The sequence below is a fragment of the Pleurodeles waltl genome, chromosome 9 (assembly GCF_031143425.1).
Source record: "Pleurodeles waltl isolate 20211129_DDA chromosome 9, aPleWal1.hap1.20221129, whole genome shotgun sequence".
Lineage (NCBI taxonomy): Eukaryota > Metazoa > Chordata > Amphibia > Caudata > Salamandridae > Pleurodeles > Pleurodeles waltl.
In genome coordinates this window covers 871,584,298-871,609,885 of record NC_090448.1, presented here as the reverse complement: position 1 = coordinate 871,609,885, position 25,588 = coordinate 871,584,298, and the positions used below count along the sequence as shown (strand labels likewise).

General features: G+C 48.3%; 1 protein-coding gene across 1 annotated transcript in view; it reads left to right on the top strand.

The window, feature by feature from the left end:
- EFCAB11 (EF-hand calcium binding domain 11) overlaps positions 1 to 25,588 on the top strand; it is a 366,137-nt gene that overhangs the window by 116,011 nt on the left and 224,538 nt on the right. Inside the window, exon 4 of the mRNA XM_069208166.1 lies at positions 9,073 to 9,174. Within this exon, the coding sequence (XP_069064267.1) occupies positions 9,073 to 9,174 (102 nt within the window). The remainder of the gene's footprint in view (positions 1 to 9,072; positions 9,175 to 25,588) is intronic.

The following is a 25,588-nucleotide window of genomic DNA, read 5'->3' as shown; positions in this document are numbered from 1 at the left end:
ATCTAGCCCTATGAGCTGGGTGCCGTGCATGTAAAAGATAGGACATATATCTTTATGTACTACATGTCCTAATAGTGACAAACTGCCTATTTAGTTTCACTACTGTGAGAGCTGCTCCTCTCATAGGATTGCGTTGCAAATGCCCTAACATATGTCTAAGTGGTATTGTCTGATCTATGATTGGTGGTGTAGGCACATTTGGTATGGTTGGAATGGTAGTGAGAAATGCTGCTTACTGGTGTAGATTGATTTTTTTATTACCATGATAGAAATGTCACTTTTAGAAAGTGAGCGTTTCTCTGTGCTTATGACTCTGGCGTTGTGCAGCTTGCCTCCAATCCAAGCCTGGGGCACAGTGACAACTGGGCTTTGTGCATACTTCTCAGACAGCCTGTACACAGGGTGTCACAAGAGTGCATCTGCATACTGAATGGTCTTTCTGGGCTGGGAGAGGTAGTGGCGGGACACACCTGCGTCTGTAAAGGCTGTACCTGGCCTCACACAAAGGGCTTGCTTACCACCTACTGATTTCTGGAGCCAGTGCTGGAGGAGAAAAAGGACATGCCTGAAACTGGTTAGTGCTGGTTGGAACCTCCTAGCCCCTCTATTGTGGAAGCTGCGCAAAATGAGTTTAAGTACAGCTGGGTTGTCCCCCACATTTTTAGAGCACTTTTGCAACTGGAACCGAACCACTGCTAGAGGGACTGCTGGACTACACAAAGGACTCACCTGGACTGCTCTTCTTTTGTTGCCCTGCTGCCTGATGTCTACTGGGTGGCCCAAAGGACTCATCTGGGTTGCATATCTGTATGTTGCCCTGCTGCCAGCCAGTCCTCTGACTCTGGACTGCCAAGGTTCGGTGGGATTACCAGGCGGAACCGCCCCTGGAACCTCTTTGTGTGTGCTGGCCTCCCTGTCACCTTGGTTCCCTCCAATGCCTCCAGGAGCCAAGCGCATGCGGGGGGGGCACTGTGTCCAGCTTCCAGGCCTCCTTTCAGCATTAGCACATGGAGAGCGATCACCTTTCCCACGAGTGGCTCAGCGTGTGGGGGCGCTTCTCTAAACTTGGAATTAGCGTATGGCTAGAGCTTTCCTCGTCTCCTGCACCTCAGCAGCTCTAGCTCCTTGTGGTGAGCATGGTGTCTGTTTTGGCTGCCACCGGAATCCTTGCTCAGTGAGGCCACCGGCTTTCTCGACGCCTGTCAGAATCCCCCCCTCATTCGGCCCCACTCCTCCAGTGAGAGACGGAAGACAGCTTTGCCTCCCCTTTGCTGGCTTGGAAAGACAGAGCGTGGAGTGAAAGGTTGCTAGCCTCCAATGTGGGCCCCATGGCTGCTCGGAGAGCTGCAGTCATCTCCCTGAGGCCAGGCCCTACCAACAGAGAGCCACTAGTGGGCTCCCAGCCTTGCCTCCCCTTTGCCGGCTCGGAGAGTCCGAGCACGATGTGACAGGCTGCTTCTTGCCAGCAGTGTGGGCCCCGCAGTTGGTCGGAGAGACCCAGTCATTTCCTTGAGGCTCGGAGGGGATTGGCACCGTCAACTGAGAACCACCAGTGGGGCACCCAGCCCAGACACTAGGTATGCAGTGGGAGACCCCAGAGTCATTCTCATCATGGCTTGCAGGTTGGGAGGAAACCCTCAACAGAGGCCCTATTCCTACTGTTCCCCGCTGACCTCTTTTACCTTCAGTATAGGAGGAGTTCGAGAGCTCCTTAGCTGACCAGGGTGTGTTGGATACCATCTCAAGTGTAGGCGCACCCTGCATGTAGAAAGTCCTGCTACACGGCTGATGCCAGGTTTCAAGGTTCCCCTTTGTGGCATTCCTGATGATGTTTGAGGGGGGCGTTCAGCACAATGTGTCTTTCACCAGTGATAGGTTATGCCCTCATCGTTTATTCTGCTTCCTCCTAGTTGGATGCGATCCAGGATATCGCAGTTAACTTTCCCCCCCGATATTCTGGCACTCAGGGTATCTGTTTCATTTATTATACTCAGGAGGCTGGTTTTGCCCTGATGGATTATACTGTTCGTCCTTGCTACTACTGACAAACTTATTTCAGGTTTCACCTTATTTGCATTGCAGGGGCATATTTCAGGGATGCCCTTTGTTGGGGAGAGTAATATTTTCTGACATGTGCTATTGTAGGAGGCTGGACTGGCTTGTAGTGAGCACCAAGGGGTACTTACACCTTGCACCAGGCCCAGGTATCCCTTATTAGTGTAGAGGGGTGTCTAGCAGCATAGGCTGATAGATAATGGTAGCTTAGCAGAGCAGCTTAGGCTGAAATAGGAGACGAGTGAAGCTCCTACAGTACCACTAGTGTCACATGCACAATATCATAAGAAAACACAATACACAGATATACTAAAAATAAAGGTACTTTATTTTTATGACAATATGCCAAAGTATCTCAGTGAGTACCCTCAGTATGAGGATAGCAAATATACACAGGATATATGTACACAATACCAAGATATGCAGTAATGGCAATAGAAAACAGTGCAAACAATGTATAGTCACAATAGAATGCAATGGGGGCACATAGGGATAGGGGCAACACAAACCATATACTCTAGAAGTGGAATGCGAACCACGAATGGACCCCAAACCTATGTGACCTTGTAGAGGGTCGCTGGGACTGTAAGAAAACAGTGAGGGTTAGAAAAATAGCCCACTCCAAGACCCTGAAAAGTGGGTGCAAAGTGCACCTAAGTTCCCCAAAGAGCACAGAAGTCGTGATAGGGGAATTCTGCAAGGAAGACCAACACCAGCAATGCAACAACGATGTATTTCCAGACGAGAGTACCTGTGGAACAAGGGGACCAAGTCCAAAAGTCACAAGCAAGTCGGGAGTGGGCAGATGCCCAGGAAATGCCAGTTGTGGGTGCAAAGAAGCTGCCACCGGATGGTAGAAGCTGTGGATTCTGCAAGAACGACAAGGGCTAGAAACTTCCCCTTTGGAGGATGGATGTCCCACGTCGTGAAGAGTCGTGCAGAGGTGTTTCCGTGCAGAAAGACCGCAAACAAGCCTTGCTAGCTGCAAGGGTCGCGGTTAGGGTTTTTGGATGCTGCTGTGGCCCAGGAGGGACCAGGATGTCGCCAATTGCGTGAGGGGACAGAGTGGGCACCCAGCAAGACAAGGAGCCCACTCAGAAGCAAGCAGCACCCGCAGAAGTGCCGGAACAGGCACTACGAAGTGGAGTGAACCGGAGCTCACCCGAAGTCACAAAAGAGGGTCCCACGACGCCGGAGGACAACTCAGGAGGTCGTGCACTGCAGGTTAGAGTGCCGGGGACCCAGGCTTGGCTGTGCACAAAGGAAATCCTGGAAGAGTGCACAGGAGCTGGAGTAGCTGCAAAACACGCGGTTCCCAGCAATGCAGTCTAGCGTGGGGAGGCAAGGACTTACCTCCACCAAACTTGGACTGAAGAGTCACTGGACTGTGGGAGTTACTTGGACAGAGTTGCTGAGTTCAAGGGACCTCGCTTGTCGTGCTGAGAGGAGACCCAGAGGACCGGTAATGCAGTTCTTTGTTGCCTGCGGTTGCTGTGGGAAGATTCCGTCGACCCACGGGAGATTTCTTCGGAGCTTCTAGTGCAGAGAGGAGGCAGACTACCCCCACAGCATGCACCACCAGGAAAACAGTCGAGAAGGCGGCAGGATCAGCGTTACAAGGTCGCAGTAGTCGTCTTTGCTACTTTGTTGCAGTTTTGCAGGCTTCCAGCGCGGTCAGCAGTCGATTCCTTGGCAGAAGGTGAAGAGAGAGATGCAGAGGAACTCTGATGAGCTCTTGCATTCGTTATCTAAGGAATTCCCCAAAGGAGAGACCCTAAATAGCCAGAAAAGGAGGTTTGGCTACCTAGGAGAGAGGATAGGCTAGCAACACCTGAAGGAGCCTATCAGAAGGAGTCTCTGACGTCACCTGCTGGCACTGGCCACTCAAGCAGTCCAGTGTGCCAGCAGCACCTCTGTTTCCAAGATGGCAGAGGTCTGGAGCACACTGGAGGAGCTCTGGGCAACTCCCAGGGGAGGTGCAGGTCAGGGGAGTGGTCACTCCCCTTTCCTTTGTCCAGTTTCGCGCCAGAGCAGGGCTGAGGGATCCCTGAACCGGTGCAGACTGGCTTATGCAGGGATGGCTACTCCTCCCCAGCCCTGACACCTTTTTCCAAAGGGAGAGGGTGTAACACCCTCTCTCTGAGGAAGTCCTTTGTTCTGCCCTCCTGGGCCAGGCCTGGCTGGACCCCAGGAGGGCAGAAACCTGTCTGAGGGGTTGGCAGCAGCAGCAGTGCCAGAATGGCATTGGGGTGACAATTCCATGATCCTAGACATGTTACATGGCCATGTTCGGAGTTACCATTGTGACGCTATACATATGTCATGACATATGTATAGTGCACGCGTGTAATGGTGTCCCCACACTCACCAAGTCCGGGGAATTTGCCCTGAACAATGTGGGAGCACCTTGGCTAGTGCCAGGGTGCCCACACACTAAGTAACTTAGCACCCAACCTTTACCAGGTAAAGGTTAGACATATAGGTGACTTATAAGTTACTTAAGTGCAGTGGTAAATGGCTGTGAAATAACGTGGACGTTATTTCTATCAGGCTGCACTGGCAGGCCTGTGTAAGAATTGTCAGATCTCCCTATGGGTGGCACAAGAAATGCTGCAGCCCATAGGGATCTCCTGGAACCCCAATACCCTGGGTACCTCAGTACCATATACTAGGGAATTATAAGGGTGTTCCAGTATGCCAATGTAAATTGGTGAAATTGGTCACTAGCCTGTTAGTGACAATTTGGAAAGAAATGAGAGAGCATAACCACTGAGGTTCTGAATAGCAGAGCCTCAGTGAGACAGTTAGGCATCACACAGGGAACACATACATATAGGTCACAAACTTATGAGCACTGGGGTCCTGGCTAGCAGGGTCCCAGTGACACATAACAAACATACTGAAAACATAGGGTCTTCACTATAAGGACTGGGCCCTGGCTAGCAGGATCCCAGTGACACATAACAAACATACTGAAAACATAGTGTTTTCACCATGAGCACTGGGCCCTGGCTAGCAGGATCCCAGTGAGACAGTGAAAACACCCTGACATACACTCACAAACAGGCCAAAAGTGGGGGTCACAAGGCTAGAAAGAGGCTACTTTCTCACAGCTATAGGGAAATGTTTCCCTTTTATGGTCTCTCCTGGGAATGTTTAATTTTATGTGCATTCATGAGGAGGTCTGGGCATTCCAGATAATCTGTTTATTCTGACACGTGGAGTTTTGGTGATACGGACACCCTGACTACGGCTGGTGATGAAGAATATCAAAAACCTATATGCTTACCTGACTACTGCTTACCTTTGCAGAGTACTCGTAACTTGTGTGATGTTCTGACAACTGCTTGTGTAGCAGGGTATTACTGATGCATGTTGTGTTTGGTCTAATGATGTTTTATGCAATACAGTTTATTTTTGTATAACTTGTTGTGTTTCCTTTGTGGTGTATTTATTGTGTCACTAGTGTTGTGCAAATGCTTTGTACATTGCCTCTGGGATAAGCCTGACTGCTTGTGCCAAGCTACCAAGGGGGTGAGCAGGAGTTATCTTGGGTGTGTGACTCCCTCGTCCTGACTAGAGTGGTGGGTTCTGCCTCACTAGGGTGCAGACCCTAGCCAAACAGAAACCCATTTCTAACACTATTCAAAGGTAAGAAATCTGTGGCTAGCGTTCTCTATCAGATGGGCAAGTTACTTACTTTTGATAACACCTTATCTAGTAGAGACAATATCTGGCCGCAGATTGCTTACCGACCCACCCATCCTCACCGCTCTGCCTATATGTGACTGCGAAGTCACTTCCGGTGCAGAAGCCGCTGCACGGAGCGGATCAGTGCCATCTACCACCACGCAATGGTACCACTCACGAAAATTCTTCTGGCTCCAGCCTGACGCCTGTGAAATTCAAAGGTAATAAGGAATCTTTGGCTAGATATTGTCCCTACCAGATAAGACATTACTGAAGGTAAGTAACTTGTTCTTTAAGACTCATAACTGTTTTTCCTTAAACTGTATTCATTACGATGGTTACTGAATGTTGGGCCCCTGGTCTACCCATTATTTTGACACAGAGTGTTGAAATTGTAAACTGGTCTTTGGCATCCCAAAAGCATCAGCTTTGAATTGGGTACGATCTCTTGTTCATTTTGTTTTTATGGAGGGATGTTAAAGCGAATTGATTTAGGGATTATTTTTATAGTCTTACCCTCTGGGGCTCAGTCCAGCTCATCTGGGTTGCCGGCCTCCAGTCCCAGAGAGAAATCAGTGTAAAAGGCAGCTGTATCATAATTTGCTTGATACTTGAATTCTGTTCGAATCCTTCCGCCATTGACTGAAGTTCAAACAGAGTCTCTAGTAAAATACATGAGAGTTCTCGAAGTTATCCTTGGATAACAGATCTTCGATTGTAAGATAACATTGGTCTTGAAGTATCATGTTATTTGTATTACATGACCCTTATCTGTTAGCTTTATGCTCGTGTTTGGAGGTTGTACTGTTCCTCTAACATGTCCTGGGATCTTTTTCTGGCTACTTAAAGAAAATACCTTTATTTTTCAGAAACGTGTATCCTCTGCCTGAGCAAAACCTTTAAGAGGTATAAGTATTTGTTTCATGCAGTTTTTGAGTTCCATAATCTATCCCCTTCTTTAGCAAGATTTACCAGCTCACGCGCTGGACTTGGGAAACCAAGAGTAACAAAGGTGTTACTCTGTCACCCATCTAGGCTGTAAATTTGTCTTTGGCCATCAGACAACAGAGGAAAATGATTGTAGACACCAGAAACACTGCCCGATAAGCACTGATTGTCCCAGGACACTGAGAAAAAGCCAAACGTGCACTGGAGAACTTATGTCTAGAAGAGGGCTGTCAAGCATAGATCAGGAGACCAGGATCCATAAATGGAAGTCATTTACTAAGGGAAATACTCTTTGACTAGAAGAATCACAGGGACTGGTTTGTCCACGATTCTTGCCAATCGGGATTTTCAATTGCGAAAAGCATTTTTTAACCGCACTTCACACAGGAGCCCTGCCAAACAGTATCTTGAGGTGTGTTCCTCCTGTGCCAGTCAAGCACCATTAAGTTGTCATGCCTCTGAAATGTCACATTAATATTTCCTAACGCCATTATTCTGAGAGGTACCATGATGACTCAAGCATTATAGATACCATGATAGCTGTAAAGCATTTAAGTGAAAACCTGTGAGAAAATTGAATATTGACAGCTACTTGGAAGAGTGTATTAAACAGGCTGCATTGGAAAGTTTGGCATTCAAGATTAGAGGATCTATAAGTGACTTTGACAGAATTTAGTGTGGCCTGTTGGAAATGTGTTGCCAGATTAAGAAGTATTGTTTTACCGTTTTCAACCAGTTGATGATATTGTGATTTCCAGTATAAAGGCTTTCCCATTTTGCGCCTCTCCTTCTATGCATATTTTGACTGTGTTGCCTGTTGAATTAGTTTCAGGATATCTTATGATGTGTGTTTATTATTATAGCAATTACTTGTAAATTACATGTCAATTTGGAAAAAATAGAATTTTACTTCGAGCGTCCGTTCGTACGTGTTAAAAGTGCTGACAGGGCTGAACTGCCTAGAACACCTTTGTTTACATTTTTGATGCAAAATGGTCACTTGTTTGCTCTGTGCTACGTTTTTCTCACCTCATCCCGTACTGTCCTCTTTCAATATAACCATCAAATTCCATATGTGACTCAAACGTCCCTTCAAATTGTTCATAAAAGAAATAAGTTATATAAAAAGTAATCTATACCTATTATTACATATATATATGTGGAAGCAGAACCATTGCAAAACTATTGGGTCTGGTCTTTGCAAGCTGTTGTGATGCCTCATTGTTTTAAAAATAATTTATTCCAAGTATATACCACAAAAAGAAAACATGCTGCTTCCTAAACATATGTTTTTAATAGAACAGTACATGTGCTTTCTAATGGACAAATGTACTAAGACCAAGTATAGAAACACTTTTTAGGTCTAATCCACAGCAGAGGAAATTGATTCTAATTGGTGTGAAAAAAATATATTATGTGCTTTTAATTACTGTAACCTGAACATGTAGATTAGATACATTGAATTACTAAAAAGCAAAAGGGGTAAAGATTTTAAAGAAAAAAGCACTGACAAATTAAATTAAAGTATTGGTCCGCCAGGCCTGGCACTGAAGTGCACTTTTTGGGTGAATGTTCACGTGGTCAGACAAAGTGACATCACTCACAGTGCAAGTAAGCTAGTGGCAGATGTGGGCTGGCCCCATGCTGTATGCAGTGGTGGGAGACCACAAGCATTTAAAAGTACTGGTTTGTCCACAGTGTCCTTTTCCAGCGACCCTTGAGGCACACCTTGCTTCAAAAGACTTTGGAGAGTTGTTTGAATGTGATGGGTAATATAGCATTATCATGAAACTCTTTAGATTCATCTTCTTAAAAAGCAATGTTTCCTAAAACTTCAAAGTCATATTTCACCAGCAGACCAACAGAAAACAGATTCGGGTGTTGCACAGCTTTTAAATCTATTTTCTTTGCAAGTTAAGGTTTCTTGAATGGAGCGTACAGCTTCTTTAACACGCAGAGTTTTCAAATGGGTTTTTCTCAAGTGGATTATTTTATAAATATACATAGGCAAAACTATTGGGATTATATGAATGTTAAACACTCGCTTTTGCTACTGAATAAATTACTTAAAAATCTATAGACTTAAGGCCAATTGTTCGTATCCACATGTGCCCTGGTCTCAGAGGAGAATTTATCTATTTTGAAACTTTTATACAGCAATAATTTCTACTGTTAACATCCAGCTCTAGAGGTGCCTACATCTCCTGCATGTTTCTTAAGCTGTAGTGCAATTTGTAAAATTGTTTCTCAAATTGTAATGTATTTTGTAAAACTCTGTGACTTCTGTTTAGAGCCAGTTTCAGTTTATGCCTTCTTGGGCGGAATGGTAGTCTGATTAAGCAGCTACGAAGTTAAGACTAACATTTTCTTCTCTCTTAGGCGTGTTTTTAGAGGAGTTTATAAAACTTATGAGTGCCAAGACCTCAGCTCAGCAGACCTGCGGGGAAATTAGACTGATATTCAACGCCTTTGACGTGCACTGTAAGGCTGTTTTACTTCTCAACTTTTAATATTTTAATTTTATTTTTACATTTTACATTGTTTATTCTGTATACTTTATGTGGGATCCAGAAGAACTGAATTGCCTCTTTGTCAGGTTCAACAAAAATCATGATGGCAGTACAGCGAGTGCATAAAACCAGATGTGACAGAGGGAAAAGGAATGATGTATAATTTCAGAACAGAGTCCAGGTCTAGCACACAACTGACATGGGCTTAAGACTGCAAGAGTATATTGTCGCTGGGGCTTTTTTAAACCTGCTAAAAGGATTTGGCCCAAATGTAGGAGAGGATTGTTCCAGGGGAATAGGCTCAGGTTGAAGTATTTCTTTTACCTCTGCTCACCTACGTCACCATGGGTAGATAAAAATATGCATTTTGTTGGGCTGTTGTTGATAAAGGGACTCCTCCTTTGCCAGATAACAAACTCCTAAGCCACGTTAATTTAAGACAAGAGTTTTTTAATGGATTCCTGACCCGTAATGAAGCTTTGTTGTTAAAGCCCTGAGACACATTGAACATTTTGGGTACTTTTGTCTGCAGTACCACATTTTGCACCAAACTCCGATGGGCTGAGAGGGGAGCGTACCTTTATATTACCATAGGAGTGTCTCTAGCCAACTACAGGCCAGTGGACTACAGCATGATATCGAGGAAAGTTTTAGCTTTCTTTGTTTTCTTTTGCAATAAAGTAAAATAGTACTTGACAACTGGCCCTGTTTTCCAGAAAATCCCAGTTGTTTAACCTTCCCTTAATCGGTGATGGTCTCACCAAGCTGCATTGGGAGCTCCCACAGCTACTTGCATAACATAACTTTTGTCTCAAAACCATACTCTGTTTTGCTGCCACTCAGTTTCCGACTTGTCCCTACTGCCTGCCTGCCAAGAGCAGCGAGTGCCCTTGGCATAGTGGGCAGGTGCTATTCCCGTTCCTGAAATATAGGAAAAGGAATGAAGTTCAATCACACCTAAATGTGTCAGACAAAGGCACTTCCTTTAGTTGTATCAAACAGGACGATAAAATGTAAGGCGGATACACCTTCCCACGTTTATACCCATAATCAATAGACTTCTTTTCTACAACAACACAACTACGAGGCCTATATAGATTTAAGGACATAAAACACAGACTTATAAGTGTATTTACAGAAAGGCATTTCCAAGTGCTGATACGGTGAAAATTAAGATTGGAGCAGGTACAAGACAAATTAGAACCTCGAGACAAAAGGCACCGTTATGAATGAGTACAAAATATGGTGATATGAGATGTATGATGTTATTGCATAGTATTCACACACCTGATTACCATAGTTGGCAATCTGGATAGATTTTTGTGGAGCTGGACAGTCAATTAGAAGGGTCTGGTATAGACTATGCCTTCTATTATAGGCCCACTCCAAGGTCATTCTGTTCTGCCAGCTCCCTGTCCTCCAGGATGTTGGTGGGCACTGGGGAGAATAAGAAGCACATAAGGAGCAGGGGTTGGATCCCAGCTAGGGCTGGCCTTTAGTCTGTGAAAAAGCTGGGCCAACACCCAGGGCACCAACCTCCAGCAGGGTGCCGGACCTCCCTGAACAGTCTCCCTACGATTTCGGTCCAAAGAAAAGAGTGTTTAAACACTTTTTTCTGAAGGCTGTTTATGCCCTTTTCTGCTCTTTTTTCGCAAGATGCGCTCTAATCTTGCCCATTTCACTCTCTCCCTACTCCCCTCGAATTTTCAATACATAGAAAATTTACAAATTAAATAGGATGAGTGGAGGGTTTGCTTTTGTTCATGGCGCTCTCTGAGTATAGGTCAAAGGTACTCCCACCTGAAGCACAGGACGAATGCTTGCCTCGACTGTCACAAACACGGCTTCTGGGCGGCTCCTTTTGCTTTGCTGAGGAAGAAGCTCAATCAGCCGTAGAAAAAAACTTAAACTGACTTGTTTATTTATTTCTCCTCTGTGGCAGTGGACATGGATACCACTTCAGGAAAGTAATGAGACCGGACAGCGGCTTCTAAAATGGCTGCTTTGATGGAGGAGACCGAAGGAGTGCTGCAGGAGAATGGACTCCCTGCTTTTCACCCTTGCTTTCAAGCGAGAACAAGCTCCTGCTCCCATTCGCTCCTCATTTTGAGTGGGGGTGGGAGGTTTCTAGCGGGCTTATTGCTCTTTCCTGCAGAGCAATAAAGTCTGTCAATCACCCTCCTTGTTTTACGCCCTTGAATGCAGTTCCTGCCTGCTACTGCAGGAATGGTGATTAGCAGCAGTTATTGCCGTTCGATGGACCATCGCATATGAAGGGCAGGGATTACCACAAAATCAATTGGTTCTACCAAAATCCTGTTAAACTGATTCTAACGTTCCTGAAGAGCCGGCAAAGAGCACATTGTGTTTCCGAAGGCTCCTGCTCTTCAGCGCATAGATCTCCGTGCTCAAAATAACCTGCAGGTAATGTGTATCATTTATGGACGCTTCCAGGTTTAGATCACTCCTATTATGTTTCGGAATTGATGCAAGTGCTCCTGTTCTAAACCTTTATTGAGAATGAAGGATCCACCTGCCAACGACCCCTTGTAGCGGGAAAGAGCTTTCAGGACCATCGTTCAGGTGTGACTATCCAGGTTCATAGATTGATGAAAGCCGACAGCGAGGCGGCATCCGGCATTAACACGATCCAGGGCCTCTAACCTTTTATCAGTCTGCTTCTTACTGCAGACTTGACTGCCATCACCTCAGATCTGTCTGTGTTAAATCTCAGCCTGTTTAAAGTAATCTAGACTGCTATTGGGAGCTATGGGCTTAACTTCCAGAAAATCAGTCGCAATCGAGACCTGGGTTAATGTATCATTAAATTATCAAGATTTCACTAAATCATACCAAGACGATATTTATAGGTCACCTCAAGTGGGAACAGTCTTGGGACTGAACCACAGGAAGTAACGAGTTAACGGTTTGCTGTGTTAATTTCTGCATTGAAGCAATTCATTCCAGTTTGTTAAGCGCTAAAGACCTGCGAAGGCATCCAAGCGCTGAACAGGTGCAAAAGGAAATGTGATTTATACAAGGATGCATAGTAGCTTTAATACTGTGATGGAGGGAGCATACGATATATATTTTTTACCTTATTTCCAGATGGCCATGTAGTCATTCATTCCTAAATACAAGGGCTGTAAGCTCTTCTAAGAACGAGCCACAGGACCCACAAAGCTGCTGTCTCAGTCTCAAACGCATTTAAATCTAGGCACCACTAGGAACACTTTCTCTGTTAATCGGAGATGTGGAGGGGAATATTATAGTTTGTATCTACATTACTATATCCGTGTCTCCAAGAGTGAAAGAGTTTTTATGATAATGTTCTCAAACCTAGGCCGACTCAAGGGAGCGTACAGTAACACGTGTTATTATTAATCACAGTTCAATAAAAGAACGTTATTTAGTTTATCATTTCCAGTGTATAGTGAAATCCTTATGAGGTGGAAAAGAAACAACAGGAGTAAATCAAACGGAAAACAATAGGGCCTATTAGCAACAAAATAATTTTGCTAAGTAATTATTCACCATTCTGCAGCATGCATTGCAGCAACTACCAGGTTGTCCCGTGCTTGTCTAGCAGCTTATCTGGGTTGATAAGATTTTTCATGTGACCTGGAGTAGGCCCACAGACCCAAGTAACTCAGCACAAAGCAGACTTCACTGAAAGTCAGCAAAGCTGCCAGTTTATGGGTTCTTTAGGTTTCTGGCTACGAGATTTAGCTGGATATTTGGAATTTGGCAGACGAGGACACCCATCAACAATTGTACGATATCCCACCGACCTGTTTAAAGTGTATACCCTGTCACCGGTGTCCCACTTCCTCTAACCTCCAAATAACCCCATTAATCACAATTTTAGAAACCTGATTTTAGGCAGTTTGGCATTGAGGAAGGTAACTGCATAGAACACTTAAGTACACTATATTTAAGTTCTCATTCCTAGCCTGAATGATGACTTAGGGTCTCATTCTGAGGCCGCCTGGCAGGAACCGCCATATGGCCGCTCCGCGGTCGAAAGACCGCGGAGGCCATTCTGGCATTCCCGCTGGGCTGGCGGGCGACCGCCAGAAGGCCGCCCGCCAGCCCAGCGGGAAACCCCTTCCCACGAGGAAGCCGGCTCCGAATGGAGCCGGCGGAGTGGGAAGGGTGCGACGGGTGCAGTAGCACCCGTCGCGAATTTCAGTGTCTGCTAAGCAGACACTGAAATTCAAAGTGGGGCCCTCTTACGGGGGCCCCTGCAGTGCCCATGCCATTGGCATGAGCACTGCAGGGGCCCCCAGGGGCCCCACGACACCCCTCACCGCCATCCTGTTCCTGGCGGTCGGAACCGCCAGGAACAGGATGGCGGTGAGGGGGTCGGAATCCCCCATGGCGGCGCAGCAAGCTGCGCCGCCATGGGGGATTCCTCAGGGCAGCGGAAAACCGGCGGGACACCGCCGGTTTACTTTTTCATAGTGTAAACATGAAAGACAGATGAATACATTTGTACAGGGTTAACAATACAGCATGTTTGAACAGGTTAATTCACACTTGGCAATACTCCCTTTACGACCAACACCAGTGCTGTTCGGAGATTGACCACAGCATTCCACTCCAGCAGCTCCAGACATCATTTATTAGGTCGAGCGCAAGCGCTTTGACCTGTTATAAGTATTGTGGGCTTTTAACCACGTCCACCTCATGCCCATCACTTTCACCAGTTCCTAGGCCTGCCTTTCAAAAATCCCTTTTGTAATTGCTTTACGTTTGTCCCGCCTTGGGGTGGTTTTGTTACTGTCTTGCAGACTGACCCTCTTAAATAGATAATTGCACGATTGCTGATATGCTTCAACGTGGGTGAACTATTCTTATTCTTCTATCTTTCCCTTTTGTGCTCCATGGCAGCCATGGCCCTCACATTGCCAACACCGCAAACTACATTGGCGGTATTGGAGCACTGGTCACATTGTTCACATTGTTACCTAATCAGAGTCATTTCTTTTGGCTCTCCCCTTCACGCTCCATAGCTTTCCCACAAACACATAATTGATAAGTGCTTTACTGAAAAAACACAGAAATCCGCATCGCAGCTCTCCCGGCACGGTGGGAGAGCCCTTACTGCAATTTTGGTTGCACTCCGGGTAAAGTCGCCCCATAATGCTTTGCAGGCATTATTTTTCCAAACATTTTTGTCCATAACAAAGCCTGTGGTGGCCCTAGGCCAATGGGACCACCACCAAAACGTTCAGCATGACACACTCTTTCTGTTTAGGTCACTAAGTTAGTGGGGACCCCAAAATAGTAACCCCTCTCACCATTCAGTCCCTTTTTAAACTCTCTTATGGTTGGTACTTTTGTTTTACAGCTTGGAGTAGTTTGTGTTCTAAGGGCCTTAGTATTCCAGTAGACCTGCTAAGCCTGAAATGTGTAAGGTACTACGCCCTCTAGGGGCTAAATATATGTTTCCACTATATTACTTTGTGCCATTCTTTTTTCATGTGGTTATGCCCTCTGGGGGTTAATTATATGGTTACATGACCATGTTTCTCACAAATGATATTTTTATTGTGGTGTCCTCTAAGGGCTGTTCTGAGCATTACAGTCAAGATACTACAATATGTGCTGCACTCACTCATCCCCTAATGCTTTGCAGGGCATTCTTTTACAAAACATTTTAGCTCATAATTTAGCCTGTGATGGTCCTAGGACAGTTGGGCCACCTTCAAAACGTCCCCCTGAGTCCCCACACTACGTTAGTGGGGACCCCAAAATAACAAGCCTTCCCTCTATTCAGTGTCCTTTTAACCATTCTCATCGCTGGAACTTTTGTTTTACAGCTGAGAGTAATTTGTGTTTTAAGGGTCTTGTTTGTAATATCATTGCGGTAGGCCTGCCAGCTCAGAAAATGTGTAATGCACTATGCTTTCTAGAGGCTAAATATATGGTTACACTGCAATACTTTCAGTCGTTTTCTTTTCATGTGGTTATGCCCTTTTAAGAGCTAACTTTATGATAACATGACCATGTTTCCTACAAATGCTATTTTCATTTGTATGTCCTCAAGAGGGTGTTCTGAGCATTGCTGTCTGATGCCATATGTTTATTTCTGGTAAAGGTTTTTATTGGAATTATATGATAATTGTATATGTTTTATTAATGTCTCCTTACTGCAATTAGGACCATGATTCAGGCCAACTTAACAGCCTTATTACACTATGACTGTTTTTGAAAACTCTTGATATGTTTTATTTCTTTGGTTACCCCTCTGTATTTGTCCTGTTTTGGTAATTGTGTTAGCCAGCCAGCAACTCTGATGATGGGGTGGCGAAAGTGGTATTCTATTGGAATTAGCATAGGAGGTTTAAAATTAGGGTGCTAAATGGCAAAATTTTCATTTTTTTCTGCAGATAGAGGAAGAAGGTAAATGGAAGTACTTTAGTTATATGCAGGGCCATAGGAATTATGTGGCAGGAAAAGACCAAATTATGAGGCAGGTTGACCAATTTATGTGGCAAGAAAAGTCCAGTTATGAATTTACAGCGCCAATAGCTCTAAATGAAGCAAACGCGAGACCCGTTGCATTGCAAATGCTTGTTTGTCCTGCTGCTATCCCTGCTTCATTATTCTTTAGTTAAGTTCACACTTGTGCTGTAACTAACCTCACAAGGGCCTCACAATATCTTTTGCTCATGACTTAGGGTAAAGGAATAGTAGCCACGTGCCAGCTGAGTCATTACGGTAAACCTAATCTTCAACACAATCATTAACTTTAGGTCTTGACCCCCTGCCTCATCTCGGCACCACCCACCTTCAGCCATCTGCAGTCTCTATTGCCTCAAAGTGGTTGTCAAAAAGAGGAGATCAGTTACGAATTCGAGTCATGAACTATGTGTGAGGAAACCAGTACATTGTTCATTATGTCTGAAAGAGTGGGACAGATGCCCCTCCTGTACTCTGCAGCACCAGAGCATAGCCATGCCAGATATGTGAACTCCACTGTGAAATGTATGCACCTTTGACATATTTTATCAGCCTCCAATCCAAATGAGAATAGTTTTGCAAGCGTGTAGTAGAATCTGCTGGGGGAGAATATAATATCCAGAGTTTAGTGTTTAGTGAAACAGATTTAGATGCAGAGATTATTTCATATAGGAAGTTTTGACAAGAAATTCTATGCCTCCGCTGTTTGCAAATAGATCCTGCCCAGTTTGTGCAAGCCATGATCTCCTGCTGCCCATTGGATTTTGAGAGGCAGGTAGATAGCTGTGTGGTAATCAGCCTACTAATGACTGTCTCTTATTGGTTTCTACGCATGGCAGAATGACTCCATGTGGCACCAGAAATGGGCATAATCTGCTTTAGCTGCATAGCAATGTAGACCCAAATCAGACACTGCAGAACCACTTCTGTTATATGGTAAGGCCAGCATTGGTCCGTTGAATTGGGTTTGCTTACCCACCCAAACTAACCTTTGTCAGTGTTGAGCATCTTTGATCAAAAAACATTAATTAATTAAGATTGGTATATTGCCAAATAGGTAGAGCAGTTAAGGCAGCAGCACCATGTTTATGATCTGTGCTATCCCTGCCATAGACAGGTGCAATAAAGTTCAAAAGTCCACCAAGTGTTGTATTTTGCTCACTGTATGATCATATTTTTCCCTAACTGCCCTCTCCAGGTAACAGCTTATGGAAACACCTATATTTTTTTTACAGATGTGTTTCTCCATGTAATTGGGAACTCCGCATCGCAGTGGGTAGTGATTGGAGTCAGCAGCAACAATTCTCGCTTGTTCCAGTAAATACAAATCCCAGAGGGGGCGTGGCCAAGCTCTCTGTGATATCCCGCTATCCCAGCCTAATCCTGCATTTATCCTGGGGTCCTGCGGTCACAGATCTCCCCCCCCCTCACGGCAGGGGAAGGTGCCTGGAGCTTGTAGACACCCCCAGTGCCTAGTTTGGGGGTTCTGGCCCACGGTTCTGGGGCCGAGCGGCTCAGCTGGAGGGTGCTGAACAGCAGGAGGAGGGAGCGAGCCAACGTGCGGCCACCCCGTCAGGCGTGCCGCGGTCGGGCTGGCATAGTGGGCGGGTGATCGACAACCCACACCCCCCCCAACTTCCCCCTGTGAAGGAATTCCTGACCTGCTGGCGCAGTCGGATTGGGGTTCTGCGGCGTGGGCGGATCCGATCGCCGAGGTAGTGCGTCCCGACGCTTGAGTGGGCCTGTACGCTCGAGCTCCTGCCTGCAGAGGGCCCTGGCTGTGCCCGCTTGTCCGCTCTGGTGAACGGTGAGGAGCGGGGGCCTGACGACAGGCATTGGATCGGCTGCGTGGGGGGCAGTGAAGGGGCAGCTTGAAGCTGCTGAACAGACTGTGATGCTGCCTGCACAGTTGGGCTGCAGACTTCTGGGCGGTGGCTCGGCTGGCTAATAGAGCGTTCGTAGCCCAGTTGTGGGCCTGTCTAGTACGCCTATATTGGACTTGCTGCTCAGTACTCCAGGGGGAGAACGGACATACTGACCCCGGTGCTGCTTGTCTGCGATAAAAGCGCCATGGGGCTGGTGCGGTACACAGCCTAGCGACAACTCCTGCTACTCCAAGTGGTGTTGCATCAGTCAGGTACTTCTGCTCCCCATCTGGGTTACTTGTTGCGCGGACGCCGCATGGTTCCCTGCTGGCTGAGGTATGGGAAGGCACCGGCAGTCGGCAACTTCGGAGGGGAATATAATTGAACAATGCCCCACCCTGGTGCCTCTGCTGCCGCGCCAGACACGATCTGGGGGGCCCGAGGATGCTCTGAGTGTGCCTGGGACCACTGGTGAACCTTCGCTGGCGGAACTTCTCGCAGCTATACAGGGCTCCACAGTGGCCCTCAAGGGGAGAATTGTCAAGGAGACCAGATCCTCCGGGCTTGTGCATGTTCCCAACATGACCACCTCTTGGCAGCTCCAAACTTCCCTAGTTATATAGCACAGAGTTAAAGAATGGCCAAGTGGGGGAATGGGTTTTGGGTTGGGAACAGCAGGGAAGGAGCCCCGTGGAAGCAAGAGTTAAACAACACAATTGCAAGATTAATCACAATGACTTTCAATAAGTTTTGTTTCAAATAAACACTTATGCTGAAAACATGAATGGCCTAAGGCTTCACTATAACTAGGCCTCAAGAATCTAGGAACCTGGAAATCAAGAAAGGTTATGCAAGGTTTTCTCATGAACATTCCAGAATTAACATATTATATTTTGAACAATAAACTCTCTCCAAAATACTTCTTAGAATAATCTCTGCATTGTGGCAAGAATCAAAGAGCACATGTTTTTTTCTCTGCATGAATGAACTGTACAAGTACCATGAATAACCCTGCTACGTCACTCTCTGATTAAGAGTTTCAAGACTCAAATGCTCAGGGAATATTATGCACCTTAATCAAACTGCACATCTAGGTTTCAATGTCTAGAAATGATTGCGCACTCCGTCGATCTGTAGTTCAAAAGTTCAACACCAGGAATGAATCGCGCACTCTGTTGCCGATTCGAACATCTAGATTTACATGCAGTGAAACCATCGCGCACACTGCCGATCTATAATTCAAGAGTTAAATGCCGGGAAAGAATGCCGATTCGGAATTCACAATACAAATGCCATGATATGATCGCGCACACTGCCGATCTGAATGCCAAGAAGTAAATGCCCGGAATTAATCGCGCACACTGTTGCCGATTCAGAATTCACAATACAAATGCCATAAAATGATCGCGCACGCGATTTTAAGTTTAGGCCCAAAACTCAAGTGTCACTGGAAAACGGAAGCGGGGGCCTAACCCGACCTCCACCTTACCACCCTGCTTGAAGATCACCAAGTAAACGAGGGCGGGCCTGGAAATGACTGGATAAGCCTCCGGGACAGGAGCTCTGGAAAATGCTGCTGCTCTGCACCAGGACCTCTGAATAGTGAGCACGTGGAGCTGGGCTGGCTCCCTTATATAGAACCAAGCCCCGCCCACAAGCCACACCAAATCATGCTGCAAGAAAGGCTAATAGAAATTCTTATAATAAAGGACCGCACCCTGTAGTCCTGCAAACAAGCCTTGCAAATGAACAATGAATTACAAACAACATTAATGACTTTTCAAGGTAAAAGCTCTGCATTACAAAAGGTTAACATACTGCATAGAAACATAATGCATGAATTATGCCTTTGCATAAGGACTGGGTTTTTGCATTTACGTCGCCCGTAGAGCGCGCACTGACTGATGTTGACAAAAATAGAGGCAGTGGTGGTGTAGGTCGGTCTCCTGCGGGTGGATATCAGGAAGGTCTCTCAGAAGGTCAAGGTAGCAGAGGGTTCCATAGTGGAGCTGCAGACCGAGGTGGGTTCTCTGTACAAACAGATGGTGCAGGTTAATTCCGCGGTTGGAAGTCCGATTCCCGTCGGAATAATATTCACTTGCTGGTGTTCCCGGAATGTGCTGAGGGAGCCATGGTGGAAGGCTTCGTGGAGAGTTGGATAAAGGATGTGTTGCAGCTGGTTGGATTGTCCAGGGTGTTTGTAGTGGAGCAAGCTCACAGGGCCCTGGGGGTGCCACGAGAGCTATTATTGCCCGACTACTAAATTATAAGGACATACACTGTATCCTGAGGGCAGCTCGCGAGTCTGAGAGAGCGGTCTTTGAGAACTGTAAAATCTCCTTTTATCCTGACTATACGAATAAGGTTCAGACCTCTAGAAAGGGGTTTATGGAGGTGAAAGCCAATCTCCGTGCCATGAGCATCAGATACATGTTGCTGTACCCGGCACGCCTGAAGGTGATATCCGGGGGGAAATCCCACTTTTTCGATCGACCGGAGGAGGTTTATGAGATGGCTGGAGATGTGGGACAAAGCTGCTCCTGGAAGGCTGGAGCGGACCGGCTTGACTGTTCACTGTCCTCTAGTGCCCGGATTGGAGAATTTGCGGGGAGAGACAGCTTGAGGGCACTGCGGACCAGGTAGTGAACATTGTTGCTTCCACCAAAGTCGAGATTCAACAAGATGGGACAATGGCTCTGGTAACTCCTGGTCTGGCTGATTGATCGATGGGAACAATGGTTCCGGGTGCCCTGCTTTCTCACTTTGGAATGCCGATGCTGTGTTCTATTGATGGGGGGCCTGGACCCCTGCGGGAGGTGCCTGGAATGCCTGTTGGGGGTGCTGCAATAAGGGGGGGGCACTATTAAACTTTGAACTTGCATATAAGTAGTACGATGGGGGGACAAGCCGTTCACTGCTTCTATTAGTAGGCACTCAAATACAAGAATGTTGAGGTTGGGGTGGGGGGTAGTTACTCCACAGTTGTGGTAGGCCCTAGTAGGTGGGGAGTTGGGGATCAGGCTGTTGTCCTGGCAGCAGTCACACATATGGACCTACAGTATGGTTTGATGTTTGGTTTACTGTTCATCCCCTCACCATACTGAATATTTATGCACCTAATGTGGATGATCACTCCTTTTACAATGGTATCCCTGGGATTATAGAGGAAGGGATGGGATGGATGCGCCTCTTATATGGGCGGGCGATTATAACTATATCTTGGATGCAAAAAGGATTGTCTCCCACCTAAATTGGGGAGGAAACCACTGATGACAAGATCCCTTGCGGAGGTAATGCACGATTTAGGGCTATGGGATGCATGGAGGGAATTATATCCGGATGGCAGGGAGTATACATGTCATTCTAAGGAGCGACCTCTGACCTGTTTTTGGTCTAGAGCTCGCCCCCCACGTCCGCTGCACCTCCTTGCTGTCTCGTGCCCCTGACCCCCGCCCACGCTGGTGCTAGCGTGTTCGAGGCCCTCCTCCACCCGCAGGCATCCTCCTGCGCCTCACCCCTGGTGTCTAGTGGGCTCTGGTAAGCTTCGCTAGACCCGTGTGCTCTCTGCCGCTTTTCGCCGTATCTGTAAGTGTTTTCTACTTTTCAGCGCCTTGCCTCCTTGCGCTCTTGCCCCTATTTGTGCCCCCTCTGATTGCTGTATTCCGATTGTATTTTGTGCCATTTACCGTATTTTGTGACTGTTTTTGACTTGTGTCTTATTTTTGTGCCTTGTTTAACCTGGTTTCGCCCCTTAGGCGCTCCCCCTTGCTGCTTCCCCTGCCGCTGCCTCCCTGCGGCCCGCCCCCCTCGCGCCCCGATTCGCCGCTCCCTCCCAGCTGCTCCTCCCTCCCCCCTCCCTTCTTAATGGCTGGCGCTGCGCGTCACGGGTGAGCAACCTCTGACCTGTTTTTGGTCTAGAGCTCGCCCCCCACATCCGCAGCACCACCTTGCTGTCTCGTGCCCCTGACCCCCACCCACACTGCTGCTAGCGTGTTCGAGGCCCTCCTCCACCCGCAGGCATCCTCCTGCGCCTCATCCCTGGTGTCTAGTGGGCTCTGGTAAGCTTCGCCAGACCCGTGTGCTCTCTGCCGCTTTTCGCCGTATCTGTAAGTGTTTTCTACTTTTCAGCGCCTTGCCTCCTTGCGCTCTTGCCCCCATTTGTGCCCCTTCTGATTGCTGTATTCCGATTGTATTTTGTACCATTTACCGTATTTTGTGACTGTTTTTGACTTGTGCCTTATTTTTGTCATTTTGTGCCTTGTTTAACCTGGTTTTGCCCCTTAGGCGCTCCCCCTTGCCGTTTCCCCTGCCGCTGCCTCCCTGTGGCCCCACCCCCCTCGCTCCCCCATTCGCCGCTCCCTCCCGCCTCCCAGCTGCTCCTCCCTCCCCTCCTCCCCCCTCCCTTCTTAATGGCTGGCGCTGCGCGTCCGCGCCGCGGGCGCGCCAGGCGCAAGCCCGTCTGCGCCCGTCTGCGCCTGGACCGCGCCCAGCACCACCCCCCCTGGCCCGCACGTCCCCCGCACCACCAGCCTTCGCTACTCGGCCAGCGAACTCCTCGCCCTTAACCCTGGCTCCTCCACAGCCTGCTTCCAGGCCACTCCGAAGCACACCAAAGGACCCTTCTCCTGCCGCACGTGCAACTTCACCTGCAACAGAACAAGGAAGCCTGCAACTTCCAACACCAACCACCTCCACTGCATCCTCATCAACACACGCTCCGCACGAAAGCACGCCATCGAGCTCTGGGACCTGCTGGACACCACCGCCCCAGACGTAGCCTTCCTGACCGAAACCTGGTGGAACGACTCCTCGGCCCCAGACATCGCCATCGCCATCCCTGACGGCTACAAGATCACCAGAAGAGATCGCCCCAACGTAATCGGTGGAGGAATAGCCATCGTCCACAAATCCACCCTCAAGATCCACACCCACACGGACGACACCCTCAAGACAGCTGAACACCTTCACTTCCAGATCCACACGGACCCCAACACTACCCTCAGAGGAACTCTCATATACCGACCCCCAGGACCAAGAGCCCCCTTCAGTGACACCATTTCCGACCTCGCAAGCACCCACGCCCTCGCCTCAACGGACTACATCCTCCTTGGAGACCTCAACTTCCACCTGGAGAACAACAAAGACGCCAACACCGCATCACTGGCCACCAACCTCTCCAACCTCGGACTCAGACAACTGGTCAACACACCCACCCACATCGCCGGTCACACCGTAGACCCACTCTTCACTGCAAGCAACCACATCTCCTTCAGCCACACCACCGAACTCCACTGGACCGACCACCACTGCGTCCACTTCACATTCAAGAAAAACACCGAACACCACCGCACCCCACTACCACTGCACCGCCGCTGGGGCAAAGTCACCGAGGAACAACTAACCAGCACCCTCGCCAAGAACCCACCGACCGACCCGGACTCCGCCACCATCAACCTCCAACAGTGGATCCTCAACTGCGCCAACACCCTCGCACCACTCAAGGGGCCCACCGTCAACCAAGAAAAGAAAAAAGCAGCCTAGTTCACAGATGAACTGATCACCTCCAAACGCACCTGCCAGAAACGTAAGAAAAAATGGCTTCTCGAGCGCACACCCGACAGCCTGGCAACCCACAAGGAAGCCACCCGCAAGCACCACAAACTTATCCGACTCGCCAAACGCTCCCACTTCACAGAACACCTAAACAGCAACGCACACGACAGCAAGGAGCTCTTCTGCATCGTGAAGGATCTCTCCAACCCCAGCGCCAACGTCAACGACGTCCCACCATCCCAGAAACTCTGCGACGCACTCTCCACCTTCTTTTACCAGAAAATCGCCCCCATCCACGACAGCCTCAACACCACACCTCCGCCAGACCCCACACCCGACAACTCCTCCTACGCCGACCGCCTCACCACCTGGACCCACGTAGATGACGCCGAAACTCGAAAGACCATGAACTTCATCCACTCAGGATCCCCCTCAGACCCCTGCCCACACCACGTCTACAACAAAGCCGACTCCACCATCGCCCCCCAACTTCGTAAGATCATCAACCTATCCTTCGATACTGCGACCTTCCCGGACAGCTGGAAGCACGCCGATATCAAAGCCCTCCTCAAGAAACCCAAGGCTGACCTCAACGACCTCAAAAACTTCCGCCCGATCTCCCTCCTCCCCTTCCCAGCGAAGGTCATCGAGAAGATCGTCAACGCCCAGCTCACCCACTACCTCGAAGACAACTCCATCCTAGACCCCTCCCAATCCGGATTCAGACGCAATCACAGCACCGAGACTGCGCTCCTCGCCGCCACAGATGACATTAGACAGCAAATGGACAACGGCGAAACTTCAGCCCTCATCCTCCTAGACCTCTCCGCTGCCTTCGATATGGTCTGCCACCGCACCCTACTAACTCGTCTCCACGAAGAAGGAATACAAGACAAAGCCCTCAACTGGATCTCCTCATTCCTCTCAGGCAGAACCCAGAGAGTCCGACTCTCACCCTTCCGCTCCGAAGCCACCTACCTCATCTGCAGCGTCCCCCAAGGCTCCTCGCTAAGCCCAACGCTGTTCAACGTCTACATGGCCCCCCTCGCACAACTGGCCCATCAGCACAACCTCAGCATCCTCTCCTACGCCGACGACACCCAGCTCATCCTCTCCCTCACCAATGACCCACCAAAGCCAACCTCCACGAGGGATTGAAATCCATCGCCGAGTGGATGAGAAACAGCCGCCTGAAATTAAACTCCGACAAGACGGAAGTCCTCATCCTCGGATGCACCCCCTCGGCCTGGGACGACTCCTGGTGGCCCACCGCGCTGGGACCCCCCCTACTCCAGCCAACCACGCACGCAACCTCGGCTTCATTCCCGCCTTCATCCTCGACTCCCCCTCACCATGTCCAAACAGGTCAACGCAGTCTCCTCCTCCTGCTTCAACACCCTCCGCATGCTCTGTAGAATCTACAAGTGGATCCCGACGGAAACCAGAAAAACGGTGACCCAGGCCCTCATCAGTAGCAGACTTGACTACGGCAACGCACTCTACACAGGCATCCCAGCAAAAGACATCCAACGACTCCAAAGCATCCAGAACGCATCCGCCCGCCTGATCCTCAACATACCCTGCCGATGCCACATCTCCCACCACCTGAAGGACCTCCACTGGCTCCCCGTGGACAAGAGGATCACCTTTAAACTCCTCACCCACGCGCACAAAGCACTACACAACACTGGACCCTCCTACCTGAACAACAGACTCAACTTCTACGTCCCCTCCCGCCAACTCCGCTCTGCCAACCTCTCCCTCGCCATCGTTCCCCCGATTCCAACGCAAGACCTCCGGCGGCAGATCTTTCTCCTACCTCGCCGCCAAGACCTGGAACTCCCTCCCGACCCCCCTGCGCCAGACCCAGGACCTCCTCACCTTCAGGAGACTCCTCAAGACCTGGCTCTTCGACCAATAGCAGCTGCCCCCCCCTCAGCGCCTTGAAACCCTAATGGGTACATAGTGCGCTTTATAAATTTAATGATTGATTGATTGATTGATAAGACACACAACCCACATAGTCGGCTGGATCGATTTCTCTTGGGTGGCCTGAACTCCTCACAGATTTTGGACGTTAGTCATCTGGGCAGGTTTCTATCTGATCATGCACCTGTGTTGATACAGCTGCGGTGGGGACCCGATAATACTGTGATGTGAATATCCTTTGCAAAATATTGGCCACTAGGCTTCGCCGAGTGGTTCGGAGGTTGGTGCATGAAGATCAGTGTGGTTTAATTCCAGGTCATGGCAGGACCTATAATTTGTGCTGCCTGAGACTGTGGGTGGGAAAGATTAACTAGGGCTAGTATCATTGGACCTGGAGAAGGCCTTCAACACAGTGGAATGGGGCTATCTACTAGCGGTGCTGCAGGGCATGGGGTTTAACCCACATTTTTGTGCGTGGGTGAGGCTGCAGTATATTGCAGCCTCAATATACTGTACCCTTAGCGCATGTTCGAGTGGGGGAGAGCTCTCAGAAGCGTGGGAGATTGGCAG